At 43.8% G+C, this 22,257-nt stretch overlaps 1 protein-coding gene across 1 annotated transcript in view; it reads right to left on the reverse strand.

Moving 5' to 3' along the window:
- DOCK5 (dedicator of cytokinesis 5) overlaps positions 1-19,753 on the reverse strand; it is a 216,285-nt gene extending 196,532 nt beyond the window's left edge. The window contains exon 1 of the mRNA XM_022595031.3: positions 19,523-19,753. Coding sequence (XP_022450739.1) covers positions 19,523-19,565 — 43 coding nt within the window. The 5' untranslated portion in view covers positions 19,566-19,753. The remainder of the gene's footprint in view (positions 1-19,522) is intronic.
- Positions 19,754-22,257: the final 2,504 nt, after the last annotated feature.

The following is a 22,257-nucleotide window of genomic DNA, read 5'->3' on the forward strand; positions in this document are numbered from 1 at the left end:
TTAAGCCTTTGGGAAAAATGACTGGGAGCATTAGGGGGAAAATCTCAGAACTAGGAACCAGATGAAAAAGATCACAAGTTCACTGTCAAGTGGAGAACATTAGTTCTTCATGTCACGGATCACGTAACAGCCTGAAGAGTACATAAAAGCTGCCAAGAAGTCAGAAGGAAAACTATCAGATTACAACTGGCATGTGATGAAAAAGGCCAGGAAGAAATGGGCTTCTTCGCCCCAAAAGTTTTTTCTGGACAAAACCTCCTAAGTCTTCAGGCAGAAAGTTCAATGGCGTGTCAACTTTGGATCCTGGCATTCTGGGGTCCATGAATGTGGCCTTACCAGCAAGGCTTAATTTGCAGAAGTATTCAAAAACTGAAAATTCTTCACACTCTGAGAATTTGGAAGGTTAGAAAATATTATCTCAGTAATTCCCTGGCAGTCTACTGGTTACGACTCCATGCTTCCACTGCAGGGGGCACGGGTTCGATCCCTGGTCGGGGAACTAAGATCCCACAAGCCGCACGGCACGGCCAAGAAATAAACAAATTAAATTTTTTAAAAAAAGAAAAGAAAATATTACCTCTAGTTTACAGATGGAAAAACTAAGCTAAAGAGAGGCAAGTCACTTGACTGTGTCTGTAACAGACACTGAAACACAAACCCAGCTTCCTAATCCTGGTTTCAGTACCTCTCGGTTCACTTCATTCCACCCATCATCCCTCCAAACCCTAATGCCCTAGAATATAAAAAACAAGTGGCTTTTGTGAAATGGATAATTCCTGAAGCTTAATCCAAACACACGGTGTGAAAACTAGTTTAAAAAAAAAATTCTCAGAACTAAGGCAGACAAAAGAACATGGTAGGGTGACCATTTCAGCAAGAAAACAAGCTCTCTAATCTTCCCCAAGTATAAAACCCTGCCACGCAAGGCTGCTGATAAAAGCAAGAAGATAAAGACACATTATGGCAGAACACATGTTTCATTTTAGATATCATCTATATTTCCTCCATCTGTCTTTTCTTTTCTTTTTTTTTTTGCAGTACACGGGCCTCTCACTGCTGTGGCTCTCCTGCTGCAGAGCACAGGCTCCGGACGCGCAGGCTCAGCGTCCATGGCTCACGGGCCCAGCCACTCCCCAGCATGTGGGATCTTCCCGGACCGGGACACGAACCCGTGCCCCCTACATTGGCAGGGGACCCTCAACTACTGCGCCACCAGGGAAGCCCTGTCTTTTCTTGATAGGAGTGGTTTTAGGAAGATAGGACCACAGAGATGCTGTACTTTCCTAAGACTTTATAACTGGTAGCTAAACCCTCCTCAACGTGGAATTTTGCCCCCTGGGATCTAAAAGAAATCCATCTAGAAGTAAAGAAGGGAACAAAGAAAACAAATGAAAGCAAAAGTTCACCTGTCCAGATGTCCTCCCTAACACACTCTGATTTGATCCTTAAAAATTTAGTCCTTTGAGCAACAAATGAGGGGCTGTTTTCCTGGTCTAAAATCCGCTTTAGGGACTTTCCTGGTGGTCCAATGGGTAAGACTCCATGCTCCCAATGCAGGGGGCCTGGGCTCAATCACTGGTCAGGGAACTAGATCCCGCATGCATGCCGCAACTAAGATCCCGCATGCTGCAATGAAGACCTGGTCTAGCCATTAATTAATTAATTATAAATTAATTAATTAATTAAATCAGCTTTAAATCAGAATCAAAATGTCCAGAGAGAAAGTTGATGGGATTATGGTTTGCTTCAAGGAGTGGGCCATTTGCTTCTGAAATAAGCCATGTTGTCACATCTGAACTGAGTGAGCAGGCGCATATCTAATTCAGGAAAGGAAATAAGAGACAGATTCAAAATTTCCAAGGCTCTTGGCTTCGATCAGAGCTCAAACATGAAAAGAATTCTTCTACAGGCTCAAAAGCATTTCTGAATTTGTGAGCTTACAAAGAGACCTCCCTGAAGCTATCAAGTAGTTTGAAAACAAGCTTGACTGACAATCCTCACGTTGCAAAAGATGAAGCAGGAACCAGCCTCTCTCGGGGCATGCAAGGTTCTTGAAAAATGATTCCAGGGACTTTCCTGGTGGTCCAGTGGGTAAGACTCTGCGCTCCCAATGCAGGGGGACCCAGGTTCCATCCCTGGTCCGGGAACTAGATCCCACATGCCGCAACAAAGATCCTGCATGCCACAACTAAGAGTCTGCATGCCACAACTACAAAAGCTCCCACATGCCACAACGAAGATCCCATGTGCCACAACGAAGACCCAGCCTAGCCAAATAAATAAATAAATATTTTTAAAACTAAAGTACATTAGGTCTCTAAATCATTATATAAATGCTTTAAAAAGTAAAGAAAAAGAAAATTGATTCCAGAGTATTCTAATGCAGACAACTCTTCAACTGAAGTAGCTACCAGTCTTCTTTAAGGAAGGCTACAGGCCCACAAGATAGTCATTCAGGATTCTGTCCTCAATGGATTCCTATTTTCAGATTCTATGATAATCTGCGTGGTAGGACCAGAAATGGCTGGCCTAGGGCCACTGGTCACAAATGTCCCTGAGTTCACGAGGCTGGAGATGACGTATATTGTGGCACTCTGTCAGGCCAAAGCGAAGGCAACCAGCCGGTCTGAAGCCCTGTCCACTCCATGGATTTTCTATACATTCCTTATCTTATATAATAACCACCCCCATGGGCCCCTGGAACATAACATGTGCTCAGAGAAAAGTCATAGGGAGTGCAGATTCAAATTCCAGTTGGCCTGAGTCAATACATCCATGTTAATGAGCCCAGTTAGTCATGCGTGAATTTATTATTTATTTATACCTCTTAGGATCCCAGACTATTCTAAGCCAGTAAGAGAGTGCTACCTAAAAGTACAGGAGGGAACTCTCTGGCAGTCCAGGATTAAGACTCAGTGCTTTCACTACTGTGGCCCGGGTTCAATCCCTGGTCGGGGAACTAAGATCCCACATGCTGTGTGGCACGGCCAAAGAAATATAATAGTAAAAATAAATATCCAAAAAAGTATAGGAACAGAGACAAAAGTCCCATCACCCAGAGACCCCTAGGAATTCAAACATGTTCCATGGAGATTCTTGCAAGCCCAGGCCAGGTCCAGCCTTAGGGGCTTTGAAATTGGAAATAGTAGAATCTAGTCTGGACCTTTGAGGATGGGCTCAGTGCAAACCAACCTTCCCTACTTAGGAATCAAGCCTGCTCTGCAAACAAGGGCACCTGATTGCCAGGCCAGCCTCCCACCTAGTGAACTTTCAGATAATGATTACGTACTGCCCACTGCACCAGGAAGTGTGCTAATCTTATTCCTACCTCCTCAGTTGGCTGAGAGACTTCTACGATTTCACAAACGCAAAGAGTAATAAAAGTTAGTAGGCTTGGACTTCGAAATTCCAAGCCACTAGAAGCTGCTCTCCAAAACTTCACTCTGTAGCAAACGGCTTTTGCCTCTACCTTGACGATTCTAATTTTAAGCATGGCTTGGCCACAAGGCACAAACTATGGTCTGCAGGACTGTAAACAGTAACCTTGGTTCTGATGTCAGCTTACCATGTGTCCCCGAGCAAATCAACATCTCCATCTCAATCTTCTTCAGTAACTCAAAACACAATTTACTTTTTTTAAGGCATGTCATATTAGTGATGCTGTTAGACTACAGAAATTACACACACACACGTTCTGTTTCATTAGTGAAATACTTTATTTTATGTAACATAAGACCAAGTCTTATGTCCGCACCGGGATGTCCATTACCTTAACAAAATAGGACTGTGGCATCATATTTTATTGTCTTCAAACAGATAGAGGAGTCAAAGTCTGAGATCTTACCCACCACAAAATAGCCATTTAGATCCTAAAAACAACCAGCAAATCAAAATGAGATGTGATTCTACGAGTTTTAAATTTTAGGATTATAAAGAGATGAGACTGGTATAAACATGAAAATTCCATTTTGCCCTTGACTGAAGCAAAATCTTGGATTTGGTTTTGATGATAAGCAGAGAGAAAGCATGTGTCGTAAGTAATTAACTGAATTGTAGAAAGCAAAGTGTATTCAATTACGGATGGTCATCAAGAATACAGGAAGGGGGCTTCCCTGGTGGCACAGTGGTTAAGAATCTGCCAATGCAGGGGACATGGGTTCCAGCCCTGGTCCGGGAAGACCCCACATGCCACGGAATAACCAAGTCCGTGCACCACAACTACTGAGCCTGCGCTCTAGAGCCCGTGAGCCACAACTACTGAGCCCACGTGCCACAACTACTGAGCCCACGTGCCACAACTACTGAAGCCCGGATGCCTAGAGCCCGTGCTCTGCAACAAGAGAAGCCACCGCAATGAGAAGCCCGCGTACCATAACGAAGAGTAGCCCCCGCTCGCCGCAACCAGAGAAAAGCCTGGGCACAGCGATGAAGACCCAACGCAGCCAAAAATAAAATTTATAAAAAAACAAAACAAAACAAAGTGGTTGCATCAATTTACACTCCCACCAGCGCATGAGGCTCCCTATTGCCACACATCCTGCCAACAGTTGGAATTTCTGGTTTTTTGGGTTGTTTGTGGGGGTTTTTTTCCCCCAATTTAGCCCTTCTGGTGGGGTTGTAGTTGTCTAGCACTATGTTTGCATCTCTGTGATGACAAATGGAGATCAACACCTTTCCAAATATTTATTGGACTTTGGATTATCATTTTTTGTGAAATGCCTATTCAAGTCTTTTTCCCATTTTTCGATTGGGTTATTGTTTTCTCTTATTGATTAATATTTCTTCACATATTCACAACAGGTTAGATATGTGTATTGGGACTGTCTTCTTTCTACTCCGTGGGTTATCTTTTTAATCTCTTCTTAAGGGTGTCTTTCAGTGAATAGAAGTTCTTAATTTTAATATGGCTCAGGATAATTTGTTTTTCTTTTAAAGTTAGTGTTTTTTGGGTCCCTTTAAGAAATCTCTGCCTACTCCAAGGTCAAGATGTTCTCTTATGCTTTTTTTTTCTGAAAGCTTTCACTGTTTTACCTTTCAGACATTTGGAATCAATTCTTTATATGGCATTAAGTAGGAGTCCAGTACATTTTTTCAATATAGATAACCAACTAACTCAGCACCACTTTTTGAAGAGATCAGCCTTTAATCACTGCATGTCATTGTCATCTTTAGCAGACACTCTGTCACTGAGTCTGATTCTTTTTAATGGCTGTACGGTGTTCCACTGTATGCATGTTTCATAAGTAACAACCCATGCCCAACTGATTCCCATTTAAGCTGTTTTCATGTCTTTACTATAAAGAATGCTGTCATGAATAATCCTGTCCGTATACCACTGCTCACATGTGTTAGTATATCTGTAGGACAAACTCATAGAAATGGAGTCGCTAAGTCAAAAGGTGTGTGCATTTTTAAATCAATATTTGACAGAGGTTGTACCAATTTTAATTGGATTTTCAAATCACGGTGAACTGCGCACACAGTATTATTATAAGACCCAGTACAGGGGCTTCCCTGGTGGCACAGTAGTTGGGAATCCTCCTGCCAGGGGAGGGGACACAGGTTCGAGCCCTGGTCTGGGAAGATCCCCACATGCCACAGAGCAACTGAGCCCATGCACCACAGCTGCGCTGTGGAGCCCGCGAGCCGCAACTGCTGGGCCCGCGTGCCACAACTACTGAAGCCCGCGCACCGCAATGAAGAGTGGCCCCCCGCTCACCGCAACTAAAGAAAGCCCACACACAGCAACAAAGACTCAACGCAGCCATAAATAAACAAATTATTTATTTATTTATTTATTTTTTAAAAAGACCCAGCACATTAGAACTTCAATTATACCAAAGTTCCCAACATTTTTGAGCCTTAGGATCCCTTTTTAAAAACCAATAAATGTGGGCTTCCCTGGTGGCACAGTGGTTAAGAATCCGCCTGCCAATGCAGGGGACATGGGTTTGATCCCTGGTCCAGGAAGATCCCACATGCCGCAGAGGAGCTAAGCCCATGAGCCACAGCTACTGAGCCTGCGCGCCACAACTACTTAGTCCATGCGCCACAACTACTGAAGCCCGTGCACCTAGAGCCCGTGCTCCACAACAAGAGAAGGCACCGCAATGAGAAGCCCACGCACTGCAACAAAGAGTAGCCCTGGCTCGCCACAACTAGAGAAAGCCCACGCACAGCAACGAAGACCCAACGCAGCCAAATAAATAAATAAAATAAACAAATTTATTTGAAAAAAACAATAAATGTTTATGCTTCTAGTATCCACTGACTGAAAAATATGTATATAACCATGTAATTCACAGACACTGTGCCTCAGGACCTAAGAAATGGAAACTAACCAAAGTGAGTCATGCTGTCATGCTCTGAGGCACAGGCTCCTTTGCTTAACACAGTAAACGGCAAGGGCACCTGCTATCTGCACCTGGTCTGAAGGAAGCTCAAAGCTCAGGGCAGTCAGGCCAAGGAGCCTTACCCAACCTGCTCCCAGGTCAAGTGTTCAGAATAAAGCATCATCATTTTGTTCAAAACACAAGTCTAAAAGAACGCCAACGGGCTTTCACTTCCAGGTCAGCACTATAATTATAATCCTTTATGATCAATACACAATTCTCCCCTCGCCCATCAGCACCTTGTAAACCACAGTAACACTTGTTCTCAAACATGCCTGTAACATCATGAGAATGTCACGCTACTTATTAATTTTGTGACTGACATCAATGTCAACACCACAGTGCTGAGGACCAAAGACATGGGGCCCGCTGCCGGCCTGAGACATTGTGACCACCACAGAACGCACAGCATGACTTCCACTTTGCAGCCTCAGACCTCTGAACACACTCCCTTCCCAGAACACTTCAAAAGGGGAAGGTGCTTGGCAAAAGAAACCGTCAACAAAATGAAAAGGCAACCAACCGAAAGGAAGAAAATATTCATAAATCATACATCTGATAAGGGGTTAATGTCCAAAATAGGTAAAGAACTCATTCAATTCAATATCAAAAACAAAAAGAAATAATCCAATCGAAAAATGGGCAGAGGATCTGAATAGACATTTTTTCAAAGACATACAGATGGCCAAAAGATACATACATGAAAAGATGCTCAACATCACTAATCATCGAGGAAATGCAAACCAAAACCACAAATGAGATCTCACCTCGCACCTGTCAGAATGGCCTATCAAAAAGACAAGAGATAACAATCACTGGCGAGAGTGGAGAAAAGAGAGCCCCTGTGCACTGCTGGTAGGAATGTAAATTGGTGCAGCCGCTATGGAGAACAGTATGGAGGTTTTTCAAAAGAAATCAAAAACAGAACTATCATACGATCTAGCAATTCCGCTTCTGGGCATTTACCTGAAGGAAACAAAAACACTAACACAAAAATATGGAATAACCATAAAAAACAAGGAAATCCTGCCATTTGCAATGACATCAGTGGACCTTGAGGTCGCTGTGCTTAGTGAAATAAGTCAGAGAATGAAAGACAAATACTCTATAATATTACTCATATGTGGAATCTGAAAACAACAACAACAACATAAATACAGAGAACAGACTGGTGGTTGCCAGGTGGACGCGGGGTTGGGGAGGAGAGATTGGTGAATGTGGTCAAAAGGTACAAACTTCCAGTTATAAGGTAAATAAGTCCTGGGAATGTGATGTACAGCATGCTGACTACAGTTAATAATAGCTACTAAGAGAGTAGAATTTTTAAGTTCTCATGAAAAAAAAGAAAGTAATTTGTAACTCTGTGGGATGACTATGCTAACCAGAGTTACTGTGTGATCATTTCACAATATAAACAAATATCAAATAATGATATTGTACACCTGAAACAAACAGAATATTATATGTCACTTATATCTCAGAAAAAACGGGGGGAGATGATTTAATAGCTGGATCTTGTTTATAACAAAACCTCCACCTGGAAAAAACCCAGGGATGACACAGCCTTCCTCCTGTGTGGAGAGAACTTACTCTTTAGAACCTTATGTAGACATGATAAAGAAACTTGCTTTCTCCAGAGTTATGAAGAAAAAGGAAGCAGCTAGAAGACAAGTTAAGACAAGCAAGACATTTGCTACTAGCTCTGGGATTTTGCTGAAGTCATTTTATGCCTCTGGGGCATACTTTTCCAATAAAATAAAGTGTTAGCCAAGAGGTGATACATATAGAATCTAGCTCTTAATCTTTTATGATTCTAGACACAAAAGGGCAAAGAAGTTAGATTTCTATGACTTATTCTTATAACTGGTCTGTGGCAGGAAGGCTGGGGAGTGACAGCCCTCTAGTTCCAGGCTCACAGAAAGTACAAATAAAAGACAACGCATCCTGCCACAGGTACACAGGTAACAAACCAGTCAGGGGGATGCATTCACCTTGGGTGAGTCAGCAAAGAGCTATTTGCAAGAGGGAGTCCATCTCTGCTGCAATTTCCTTCTCTCGAGGTTTTTTTTTTTTTTTTAGTTGAAATACAGTTGATTTACAATGTTGTGTTCGTTTCAGCTGCACAGTAAACTGGTTCAGTTATACATATACACATATCCTTTTTTTTACATTCTCTTCCATTATAGGCTATTACAAGATATTGAGTATGGTTCCCTGAGCTATACAGTATCAAGTTGTTTTAAAAGACAAAAAGTAGGGGCTTCCCTGGTGGCGCAGTGGTTGAGAGTCCACCTGCCGATGCAAGGGACGCGGGTTGGTGCCCCGGTCCGGGAAGATCCCACATGCCGCGGAGCGGCTGGGCCCGTGAGCCATGGCCGCTGAGCCTGCGCGTCCGGAGCCTGTGCTCCGCGACGGGAGAGGCCACACCAGTGAGAGGCCCGCGTACCGCAAAAAAAAAAAAAAAAAAAAAAGACAAAAAGTAGACAACCAAGATTCTTAGAGGGCGTCTTGGGCATCTTCCAGTCCCTTGGGGAGCATGGAAATGTAAGAGAAAATGGCACAACCCAGAAAGGTGGACGCATCTGAACAACAGCAGCTTTGCGATGGCACGGAGGTTTGTGAAAAGACAAAGATCACTTTTTTGTTGTTGTTGCGGTACGCGGGCCTCTCACTGTTGTGGCCTGTCCTCTCCCGTTGCGGAGCACAGGCTCCGGACGCGCAGGCTCAGCGGCCATGGCTCACGGGCCCAGCCGCTCCGTGGCATGTGGGATCTTCCCGGACAGGGGCACGAACCCGTGTCCCCTGCATCGGCAGGCGGACCCCCAACCACTGCGCCACCAGGGAAGCCCCAAAGATCACTTTTGTCTCTTGCTTAGGTACTGGCTGCCAGCAATTCAGACAATCGTCTGAGTGAGCTGATGGCCAGCCCAGGCTTTGAGAAGACGTGACCTGGACATCACTTGGAAAAATTAAATTAACGCAAGCATCCTCTGCTTTTGCTCACCCAAATCTCTGCCTCAAAAGCATTTCTTAGCCTGATCTCAAAAGCACTTTTTTAAGCTTAAAACTAAAACCCTATTATTCCTAAGGTATGCTGGAAGCTAATACTTACAAACCAAGGTCAAAGGACTCCCAAAGGATTTATCATAGCCTTTAATGTCCACACACAGCGGACATTTCATAGGTGATTTTTACCTATTTGATGAGGGAGAAAACTATTTTTCCCTCCTTTTAAATATTTAGTGAAAAACAAACTATGTGACCATACTCAAGTTTGTGGCCCATAGATAGGGGTCAAATTCTATTATAATTCTATTACAACTCATTTTGAAGAACTGAAATGAGTTATAAGAGATTTTGACCCATATTCCTCTTCTTATTCTTTTGACAGTACTAAAATATTTTATATGTATAAAGTTATTGTTATTATATTGGGTATTGCTGGAGAAAAAACTAGAAGTTGGAAAATTTTTCCTTTAGGGAAAAAAATCATTGTAATGAGATTTGATTCTTTACCCTCAAACCCCACTGGTTTGTTTCCGAAAATTTAGATGAGGAGAAAGCACAAATTAAGTTTCAGCTAACATGAGGGCAGATAGGACCACTACAAAAAGCCTTCTATAAATTTGGACAGACTAAATTTTGAGTAACTACTACCTTTGCTTCAAAGCCCCTCGCCAGTACTCTAAATTTTCTTCTCCACGTTACTTGTGATCTCATATTTTTTGCTTAATTACCCTGCGTACAGTATAGATGTGCTTATCGTAAGGCATCTCAACTCCTTTTGGGTAATGGGAAGTAACGGATGAATTTAAATGCCTTGTTTCTTCCATTAGATTGCACTGTTCCTTTCCAACTCGTGCTCAACGCACTAATCCAATGAGTCAGAACCTCCTAAACCCTATTCACCACCGTGGTCAAGCCTTTTCTTTCCATTTAGCCAATCCTACAACACATGTTCCTCCAGGAAGCCTCCACAAATAATAAAGAAATAAAAAGGAACAGCAGCAAATTACCATTGTTCCCTTCCCAAGAATGCATTATTTAGGATTTCAATTCCCTTCCCACCCCACGATGCTCACACAATCCTTTGCTTAAACAGTTATTAAATCTCTTTTATCTATTCTTTAAATGTTCCTTTTCTTATTGCATTTTTTTAAAATTTTATTTATTTATTTATTTTGGGCTGTGTTGGGTCTTTGTTGCTGTGCACGGTCTTTGTTGTGGCGAGCAGGGGCTACTCTTTGTTGCAGTGCACAGGCTTCTCACTGCAGTGGCTTTTCTTGTTGGCGGAGCACAGGCTCTAAGCGCACAGGATTCAGTAGCTGTGGCTCGCAGGCTCTAGAGCTCAGGCTCAGTAGTTGTGGCGCACGGGCTTAGTTGCTCCGCAGCATGTGGGATCCTCCCGGACCAGGGATCGAACCCGTGTCCCCTGCACTGGCAGGCGGATTCTTCACCACTGCACCACCAGAGAAATCCCTCTTACTGCTTTTGACTGTATCTCATTGGAAGTGCACGTAGGGCAAAATTTTCCATAACGTGGGGAAAAATTTCCTCTTCCGGCACACAAGACAAATTTAGGTAGATAACAGCATTCGTTTATTCCTTCATCATTTATTTACTGAGTACTGACCACATGCCAGGTGCCATCCTGGGAGCGGGGGGAACACTAATGAAAAGGATAAAGTCCCTGTCCTCATAACTCTATATTCCAGTATGGGAGAGAGACAGTAAACACAAACAAATAAACAAATAGGACAATTAGGGAAAAGGAGAGACATTGAGAGGTTTGGGCAAAGACAGTAGTGTCTTTAGCTGGGGTCCTCAGAAAGCTCTAAGGAGGGATTATTCCAACAGACACCTGAATAATACAGGAATGTTATTCCATTTTTAATTCTTTTTTACCTAACTACAGGTTGATCCTCATTATTCGCAGATTCTATGGTATTTGTGAACTCTCCCACTCACTAAAATTTACTTAACCCCCAAATCAACACTCCTGGTGCTTTCGAGGTCATTCCCAGTCATGTGCAGGGGGGCAAAATGTGACATGCAAGTTCCCATCTGAGGTTGGACAAGGGGACACTGCCTTTTTGTTTCAGTTCTCATACTGTAAACCAGAGTCCTTCCCATGGTCTTAACTTTAGTGCCGTGTTTTTCTTATTTTGTGCTTTCTGTTAATGATTTTGCTATTTAAATAGCCCCCAAGCATAGTGCTGAAGTGCTGTGTCGTGTTCCCAAGCCCAAAAAGGCTGTGATTTACCTTACAGAGAAAATGCATGTGTTAGATAAGCTTCCTTCAGGCTTGAGTTTACATATAGGGTGTGGGCCGTGAGTTCAATGTTAGTTTATCAGCGATGTAAACCTTCTGTTTAAGGTCTTTAAACCTTACACAGAAACACACATGACATATGGTTATATGTTGATCAGCTGATGAAAACGTGACCAGAGGCTCACAGGAACCTGACCTTGTATTACCCCTAGGAGCAATGGTAACATATTAGCTAAGTCAGTGTTCTTGGGGACTTTACAGAACATTAACTACCACAAATAACGAGAATCCACAGTATATCGAAGAGAAAGTTTCAGTTGGGCACCAGCCTCCTCCCTCTTTAATGGAGAAAACGGTTTGATGGCCAACAGCATGAAGCCAGAATCCAATATACTGCTATTTTATTTTTGTTGCCTTTATTTTTAAGGTTGCCACTTTCTGGAGCAAGTGATGCTGGTTCCCCTTTAATGGCAGGAATGTAAGGTTTTCTTTTTCAATCACTGTTTTAAGTAAAAATAAAAAACAGGCAGGGCTTCCCTGGTGGCGCAGTGGTTGAGAGTCCGCCTGCCGATGCAGGAAACACGGGTTCGTGCCCCGGTCCGGGAAGATCCCACATGCCGCGGAGCGGCTGGGCCCGTGAGCCCTGGCCGCTGAGCCTGCGCGTCCGGAGCCTGTGCTCCGCAACGGAAGAGGCCACGACAGTGAGAGGCCCGCGTACCGCAAAAAAAAAAAAAAAGGCAACATAAAATATTAAGTAAAAAATAACAAATTCCACTTATATGTGTAACCTAAAAAAATGATACAAATGAACTTATTTTCAAAACAGACTTAGAAAACAAACTTATGGTAACCAAAGAGGAAAGGTAGAGGGGGATGGATAAATTAGGACTTTGGGATTAACATATACACACTGCTTTATATAAAATAGATAATCAACAAGGACCTACTGCATACCACAGAGAACTGTACTCAATATTCTGTAACAACCTATATGGGAAAATAACCTGAAAAGAAAGGATACGTGTCTGTGTATAACTGAATCACTCTGCTGTACACCTGAAACTAACGCAACACGGTAAATCAACTATACTCCAATATAAAATAAAAATTAAAAAAATAATAAATTCAATGGGGAAGAAAGAGATGGTTCGTTCAAAAGTAAGTCTCCAAAAGTGAGTATATAAGATAGTCCTTTGGAACTCAAGAATAAAGTATCAGAACTTTTACTTATATTTATTTTTATCTTAAAAAAATAAAGAAATTAAGCTCTAATACTTACGAACTAACAAAAAAAAATAACAGAGAAGGCAAATGGGTAAGGCAATAGGCATGAAGCAGCTACACAAGGGTACCTGGTGTAAAAATTAATACAGAAACAGAAACGTCAATTAAAATAGAGTCAGGAGGCCAGAAGTGGAAGCCGTGGCACCCTACCGGATAGCAGAGCCCAACAGGAAGAAAGACTTCCCCTTCTTGCGCGGCAAGAGCTCAGCCAGTGGGAGCCTATCACAACTCAGCCAATGAAAAGCCACTAAACTTCAAACACTCAATTCCTCCAATGGACTCTTTATTTACTACAGCCCTCCCAACTTCCTTTTCCCCTCTATAAAAGAGTTCTCTCCTGGTTGCAGGGATTTGCATGTGGCTTGCAGACGCACTGAGGGTTGCAAACCCTGAATTGCAATTCTTTGCTGATTCTGAATAAATCCATTTTTTGCTGGAGAACTAACTGGCAGTCTATTTGTTTCAGGTCAACACTGGACATGGCAGAGATCAAAGTGACAGATGAACAACTGAAGTTTGGGAAACACATATGGAGTTGATTTTGGGCTTAGGAGTGAGATTATATGCATATGGATGAAAAATTTATCCTGTATGAACCTTAGTTTTCTTATCTGGAAAGGAGACAATATATGAGGATTACCACAATGATTTAATGAAATAATGTGTAAAGCATCAGTGTTGAAAGTTTTGAGTCTCAGAACCCCTTTAACACTCTGAAAAGTTATTGAGAATTCCAAAGAGTTTTTGTTTATGTGGGTTATATCTATCACTATTTATCATAATAGAAATTCAATCTGAGAAATTTTAAAAATACTTATTCGTTAATTAAAGTAACCATAATAAACCCCAATACATGCTAGCAATATATATATATATTTTTTAGATCAAACTACTTTTCCAAACAAAAACACTTAGAAGAGCAGTATTGCTTTGCATATTTGTAAATCTCTTTGATGTCTGGCTTCACAAAAGGCCTTTGGATTCTCATACCTGCTTCTGCATTCAATCTGTCCCAGTATCACACTCAATGTAGCCTCTGGGAAGCTATACTGTATACTCACACCAGAACAGAGTAAAGACAGGCCAATAACATCTTAGTATTATTACCAAAAAAGCTTTAACCTCATGGGCCACCCGAAAGTGTCTCCAAGAGCCCCACATGTACCTGAGACAGACTGAAATAAAGGGCTCAGAACAGTGCCTTTCATGAGGTAAATGCCTAATAAATATTAATTCTCTATTCCTTTTATTCTCAGCCTCAGTGTTGTTAGAACAAGAATGTATTAGGGCAAGGATTTCTTCAATTCATTACAATTGTATAATATCTAGCTTGGTCATGTTACTAACTGGTTCTGTAACTAACTAGCTGTGTGATCTTCATAGCCAAGGATTCTTAATCTGTGTTCAAATTCAGAGGATCCATGGACTTGAAAAGGGAAAAAAGCTACATCTCTGTTTTCTGACACTCAGCATTTACTTCAATGATGACCAGAGGCAATAAACCACAGGTGTACTACTGATGCTGGCCTCAATTGAAATCACAGGTGTCTTATATATAAAATAGATAACCGACAGGGCCTACTGTAGAGCACAGGGAACTATATTCAATACCTTGTAATAACCTGCAATGGAAAAGAATCTGAAAAAGAAAAGATATATATACGTATAACTTTGCTATACACCTGAAACTAACACCATTGTATATCAGCTATACTTCAATTAAAAAATAAATTAAACTCTCCTACACTGTTGGTGGGAATGTAAACTGGTACAAACATTATGGAGAAGAGTATGGAGGTTCCTTTAAAAACTACATATACAACTACCATATGACCCAGCAATCCCACTCTTGGGCATATATCTGGAGAAAACAGTAATTTGAAAGGATACATGCACCCCAATGTTCATTGCAGCACTATTTACAATAGCCAGGACATGGAAGCAACCTCAGTGTCCATCGACAGAGGAGTGAATAAAGAAGATGTGGTACATATGTACAACGGAATACTACTCAGCCATAGAAAAAGAATGAAATAATGCCATTTGCAGCAACATATATGGACACAGAGATTATCATACTGAGTGAAGTAAGTCAGACAAAGACAAATATCATATGATATCACTCATATGTGGAATCTAATAAAAAATGATACAAATGAACTTTTTTACAAAACAAAAACAGACTCACAGATCTTGAAATCAAACTTATGGTTATCAAAGGGGAAACACTGAGGGGGAAGTGATATATTAGGAGATTGGGATTAACAAATACACACTACTATATATAAAATAGATAACTAACAAGGACCTACTGTAGAGCACAGGGAACTCTATTCGGTATTCTGTAATAACCTATATGGGACAAGAATCTGAAAAAGAATGGATATATGTATAGGTATAGCTGATTCACTTTGCTGTACACCTGAAACTAACTCAATATTGTAAATCAACTCTACTCCAATAAAAAAGTTTAAAAATCTTTTAAAGAAATCACAGGCATTTTCCTATATTATGGTTACTACAGATATCTTGAAAAATTGTATATGCTCATCACTAATTCAAAAGTATGGTAGTTATTATGCATTAATAAAGAAGCACATATATTACAATATCACAAATTTTTGAAAACTCTCTTGACAGCTGTACTTCAATTACAGGTGGCTTCAATTTTCAGTCCTTCATATTTGACTTTATGCAATTAAGAACACTGTTCTGAGAAAGTGGGCCACCTTAAGGGTTTAACCTGATTGGCCAAAGGCATTCATGTAACCAAAAAAGTAAGAACAACTTATGTTAAGCAATTCACTTTACCTCTTTAGGCATCAAGTTCCTGTCTTTAAAAGGGAACTGAACTAATCACCCTGTGAGACCAAATTCCACCCCTCCAGCTAGAGCCTATGGAACACGGTGCCCGTGGTGAGGAAGAACTGAATGGGGACCCACAGCACACCTCAGTGCATTAACAAAGCACAAGAATCCGGTTTTGGTTTTTACACTAACATTTGAGAAACTACAAAGTTAAATGCTCTTAGACTAACTGGGCCTAGCACAGCGAAATAGTCGAAAAGCTAACAGTGAAGCAAATATTCCCCCAAACTACCTTTTATCACAATATAAAAACGTATAGGACAAATCCCACCAAACAATAATGAATGATTTTGCAAAGGTTCCATCATCAACATAATCTGGGTCTGTTCTTAATAGAAATAGCTTGTTTGGGAACAGACTTAAGAAATGTTTCGATAAATGTATCACTGCGTAACATCTAAATAAAAGTTTTCGACCTTCATATCTTAAAACACGCAAAATGAAGGAAAGAATAAAGGAAAAGAAAACAAGAAAAAAAAAAATGAAGGGAGAAAGAAAAGAGTTTTCCATGGCTGTGGGGCAGCCCTCAGCACTTCACATCAGGGCACTAATGGCCCAGAAGTTTAAAGAACCAAGTCTGTGGTCCTCTTACCCGATAACCGACAATAGGTCATTTAAGCCCACCTGATGCTAGAGGTTGAGTCAACAGTTGAAGAACTAAGAAAGCCCAGACAGGTTGCATTTCAGTCCCTGTAGAAAAACCTAGCTGTCAGGGATAGCCAATAGTGGCACCAAGATAAGTAGAGACAGCTAGCTTCACCGTGCACAATTCAAACTGAGATCAAACACTACCCTCACGCAGAGTAGCTGTGACTCATTAACATGCTTCACAACGGCCATCACATGGTTTCCTTCCAGCAGAAACGAAATCTGTCCAGCAGACCCTCAGAAAGGACAATAATCCCCCCACCATAAGTCCAACAAGCCAGTTTCCCCAATCATATTTAAGCAAGTCTGTCTACTCCATGCCTGTTTTCTCAGCAGCACACCTCTTTTTTTACTTGCAAAGATAAAGACAGACTGAAGGCTCTCGCTTCATCCATCTAACGGATGGATCTAACAGAACAAAATAAAAGTCATATTGGAGTGAATGAGATGCTGAAACCTAATGGGGAAAAAAACTGCACTAAATCATCACAGAAATTAGGTTGGCGCTTTAGAACGCCACCCCAACGCCAAGGACAGCCAGTTACTGAACGCATGCTCTGTAGCGGTATCCCTCTCGAGTCACAGGAATACAAAACCATAACCTTCTGATTCACTGAACCAAAGGATAAGTAATAAAATGTAGGAATGGTGAGGGAGAGGCGTGAAGGTTATGAGGTCCGCGGAACACCAAATCTGAAGGAGGCAGTGGGGTAGGGCTTTGAGGCCTGGGTGAAAGGCCGGATTGTGGGATGTAGAGGTGGGAGGGCACTCTGAACAGGGGACAAGCACAGGGGAGCAAAGTCCCAAAGGAGGGACTCTCCATGGTATATTGCACAAGAGGGAGAAGGGCAGTGTCTGCACCGGAGGGTTGATGGAAGAAGCTGTGAGAGAGATGGTTTGTGAAGATATTGCTGAACTGGATCCTCAGAACCTTGAAAACTGGGCTCAGTTTACACTTTAGCCGGTAGGTCAAGGAAGGCTTCCAAGCAGGGAGGTAATATGAACAACCATGTGTTTTAGGAATAAACAGTGGACATTGATCTCATCAGCTCATCTGTCCTAACAGTGGGCCCTTGTGTCAAATCCAGATTAATCAGAACCTATTGTGTCTAGTGAAATAAATTTCCCAAATTATATCTTGGGGCAATTTTGCTACCACATATGCTTTGGAAATGCAATTCACTTTTCTTGTCTGATGATAAATAACAGACTCTAGAACAGGAAAAAAAAAAGAAAGAAAAATTAAAAAGAGAAAATACCATCCTTGTTCCTATGACTATGGCAATAAAACCCACATTTTTCGGATATGTTTGCATTAACTACACCAAAGTCATAATAGTTTTGGAAAGCGTTTCTCCTGTTAAACAAAATTAGAACTGATAACTTTTGTGAGTAGTAATTATTGATTAGATATTGCTAAGTCTACTTTAATTTAGGAGTTAGTACCCAATAACACTCACAAAGAAACTGACTCCATCTCATTTCCACAACTACTGGCTACTTACTGGCACCTGATGAGGAACACCTGTCTGAAATTTTATGACCAATTCATGAGGGGGATGGTCTGGAGCAGAAGTAACAACATGCACCCATTTCTGAGTTACAACCATAGGAGAGTGCAAGGATTCTAAAAGAAATTTAAAGGAAAGAAAGTGTTTGCAACAGAGGGAAAACAAGGAATTACATGCATGTTATTATATACACACACACATATACATATATACATAAAGGATCACAATCTAAAAGTAATCAATGTGAGAAGGTTGGTTTGTTTTTTGTAACTGACTACAGAGTTGAAATGCACATAGAGATGTTAAGATACAGTATCTCTGAAACAGACATAGTCGTCAGAAAGTATAGCACAGGTTCAGGGACCGCTCCCTAGTAACGACTGAGGTGAGGAAAAAAATGGGGGCGGGATGGGAGTGAAGTCGAAGACTAACTTCCAAATAGGCCCAATGAATGACCCTGACAGGAAGTGATAAAATTCTCAACGCACACAACTGTGTTTATACTAGGGAATGGCACCCAAGCCTAATAGCCACTGTAATTGCCCCGCTAAGTGGCAGTCTTCCCACAAGACCTCAGCAACCTCACCCCTTGATAAAAGTAGGACCAAGGTTTTTCACCTGGGTCAAAACCCGCTCATCCACTTGTTTCGGATCGAAACTAATACAAAAGCAATTCCCCACACATCCTGGGGCCCCTCCAGCACCGCTGTTATGAATGCCAAGTGCCTAGCATGGGACCTGTCATAGTTTTCTTAATAAAATGTCCTCGATCTAATCCCACAACGGGATCGGAATTCTGAAGGCAGTCTGAAATCCTCTCCATACACGCTCCGGTAGGGGATGACTGTCCGCACAACCAGCCCCGGGGGCCAGCCACCCCCGTCCCCATGCCACACACTTCCTGTGGCTTCCATCACCTCCACACCACAACTTGAGTTTCCCGATCAGTTTACAACTGCTATCAGGATCCCAGTGCCTGGGAGGAACGAGGGGAGGGCGGCTTCCTACCCCCAACTCTTCTCTTTAGGTTTCAGAGAGAACCTACGAAGCGGGAGGGCAGAAAGCACTGGGGCAACCAGCCGACTTCGCGTTCTGCCGGCCTCGGCTGGTTACAAAGTACTGAATGAAGCCACACGGACAGGGAGGAGGGGGGCGAGCACCAGACCTGGGTGCCCCAAATGAACCACAGGCGAACGCCCTCACTTTGCACGTTTCTACGCTGCAAAGCGCTGCAGCTTTGGGCTTGGGGGCAGGATTGCCAGTCCCGGAGCCCAACTGCACTTTTAGCCACCCGGATTCCCCAAACCCAGGATGACTTCCCCCACGGGGCTCCCGGAGAGGGCTCCGACTCCCACCGCCCGCTCGGTGGGACGGCTGCAGCTGGAGCCGAACCCTCTCGGCGCCCCCGCGGGCAGCGGGAGACGGAGCCGGGTCCCGGGCAGGCGGGCACCGAGTGGCCCGGCGTCCGCCGCCCAACTTTGCGCGGGGCAGGGCCGCTCCCGCGAACTTGGCGGCCGGGTCGGGGGCGGGGTGGGGCGAGCACTCACCAACTCCGTACTTCTGCCTCTTGGTCGGGATCCAGCGGGCCATGGCGGCGACCTCGCCCCGCGGCAGCGGCGGCGGCGGCGGCGGCTACAGCTCCCAGGGCTCCGGCTGCCACCGCGCCGCGCCCCTGCGCGCCCCGGACTCTTCCGCCATGTTCCACCAAACTTCGCCCGGCCCCGCGCGCCGTCTCCTCGCGGCGCTGCCCACGATCCGCTCCGGCTCCAACCCCGGGCCGCGGTCACCTGCTGGGCCCGGCGGCCGCGGCGCCGTGCGCGCCCCTCCCGGCACCGCCCCGGCCCCTCCCGCAGGCCGCGCCCTCCGCCCGCCGAGGCCGCCTCCGCGCCCCGACCCGCGGGCGCCCGGCCTCTCCCGCCGGCCCGCCCCGGACTCCGCGCTCTCCCCGGCCGGGGCTGGCTCCGCCTTGCGCACTTCCCGGGAGCAGTTCCCCAGCACAGACTGGGATACAGTTTTTTTCCTTCTGGTGTTTTGCTTTTTTCCCCGCCTTCCCCACCCAGACTAAACCCCTTGGATCCCGGGGGGCGGGTTCCCCGCCGCGGGTGTCCGGAGGGCTGCGCTGGAGGCGCCGGGCACCCCCAGGCGGGGCGGCCGAGGATGCGGGGTCCGCTCCCACCGCGCGTGCCGGAGCATCTGGGGAAACTAGGATGAGTGAATAAGGAACTAGGATCTAGGATGAGTTGTTTCTCGCCCCCGGGGCACCCGCAGTGCCTGGCACTCCACGGGCGCTCAATAAATATTTGTTGAATGAATGAGCAGTTGACTACTGCGTTCACCCCCTAGAGCTTTCGCTGACACCACGAGAGCCGGAAGCCGGACTCCAGGGCAGACATGATCTCCTGTGGCCACCGTTTATAGCCTTCAAAGCAGGAACATTTGTTTTCTGGTAAACAGAGAACTCATGCAAGGGAGCCGGGCTCCTCAGAAGTATCAAATAGTTTCCGAGGGGAGCCTCTGTGGGAAAATTATGTAGAGAACCCTGACTTGGAAATCCTGTGTCCCCGAAACACCCGGACTCTTCCCCAGCTGAAGATATTCAGACCCAGCTGAAGAAATTCAGACCCTCATGCTCAAGGGAAAAGCCCGCCACAAAGACCTTTTCCAGCAGCCCAGCAGCCCAAAGAGCGTCCCTGCGGAGAAGGGAACCAAGCACATCCAAGCCGCTCTCGTTCACTAGCTGTATTGTTGGGAGAAAGAACCAAACGCAGGGACTGCTCATTTGAACTGCCCTAAACTGTTGGCGTCCTCTGAAAACGCTCCTCCTGGAACTCAGTTCCTCCTGGAGAGACCTCAAGGATGAAGATTGCATCTGAATCCCAGGCGGGAGTGGGCCCCCTTGCTACCTCACCCCTAGAAGTAAAACTTAGAGTAAAATTACCAGCTGATTTATGTTCACCATCTGAGAAATTGCCTCTTGAAAGACACTGTTTTGTCCTTGTAGTCTGTCTATTCGGAACACGAAAGGAAGATGAAATCAACGTGTAGTGAAATAGAGTGGAACTTCATTGAAGACTTAGTGCATTTAACTTTGGTAACTTTTTACAAAGTTACCAAACTTTGTAACTGACATTTTTTTTTCAAGGTCTTGTTCATGGTGGGTAACTCCTAGGGCTTCCTTTCTTCTCCATCACCAAATTGGTATTTATTCACCAAGTGCAATGATAATTTAAGAAATCAGTCACTTGAGACTTAACATCCAGAAGGAATTCCACCATCTCTCCCCCAAATTTATGTTCCTCTGCCAATGACATCATGATTAACCTAACTCCCCAGGTTAGGTAATTTCTTTTTCTTTCCATAAATATTTATTAAGTGCCTGCTAGGTGTCAAGCATTGTTCTAAGAATGGAGGCACAGCAGTGAATAAAGAAAAATCCCTACCCTCAGAGAGCTTACAGTCTAGAGGAAGGAGAGTAAAACAATGAACAAATTATGCCAAACGAGGCTAAGCCTGTAAAGAAAACTCCAAAGCAAGGAGGATCAGATGTGTGTGTTGGAGGGGGCCGTGCACTGCAGTTTTATATCAAGTGGTCTGGGAAGGCATCTCTGCTAAAGTGACCTTGAAGTGTAGACCTACCGGAAGTGAGGATTTCAGAGGAGAGTATCCAGACATCAAGAACAGCAAATGCAAAAGCCAGGGGGCATGTTTGGCTGGTTCCAAAACCAGGGAGGAACAGCAAGGATTCCTGGGTGGCAAGAGGTGTTAGTAAGGGGCAGAGTATGGGAGGGAACTTGTTCCAAGAGACATAGGGTGAGCCAATAAAGCAGGACCCTGAAAGGCATAGTGAGGACTTTATATATTGCTATGAAAAAAAAATTTGGGGGGATGTTGAACCAAGCAAGGACATAATCTAATTTGCCTGCTGTGGGATGGATAGACTATAAAGACACAAGGGAAGATGCAGGAAGATCAGATGGTTTGAAGGCTATTTCAGTAGTTCAGGCAAGGCATGAAGGTAGTTGGGTCCAGGATGTTAGGGGTAGAGATGGAAAAGAGGTTCTTGGCATATATTGAAGGTAGAAACAACTGGAGGGTAGTGTGGGCAGAAGGGGATTTACTGAGGGAGGCTTCTGGACCCCTCAGTGTACTTTCATCAGCATATGTTTTTCAAAAGTTTGGCGGATCTATCTATCATCTATCGATCTATGTTTGTATTATTTAAGAGCCTCACTGTATAGGCTTCAGGCCCTAGAAACTCTGGATCTTTCCTCCTTGTGTGAGA

The sequence above is a fragment of the Delphinapterus leucas genome, chromosome 6 (assembly GCF_059928025.1).
Source record: "Delphinapterus leucas isolate spDelLeu-1000000601 "Yukka" chromosome 6, BTC_Dleu_Yukka2, whole genome shotgun sequence".
NCBI classification, from domain to species: Eukaryota; Metazoa; Chordata; class Mammalia; order Artiodactyla; family Monodontidae; genus Delphinapterus; species Delphinapterus leucas.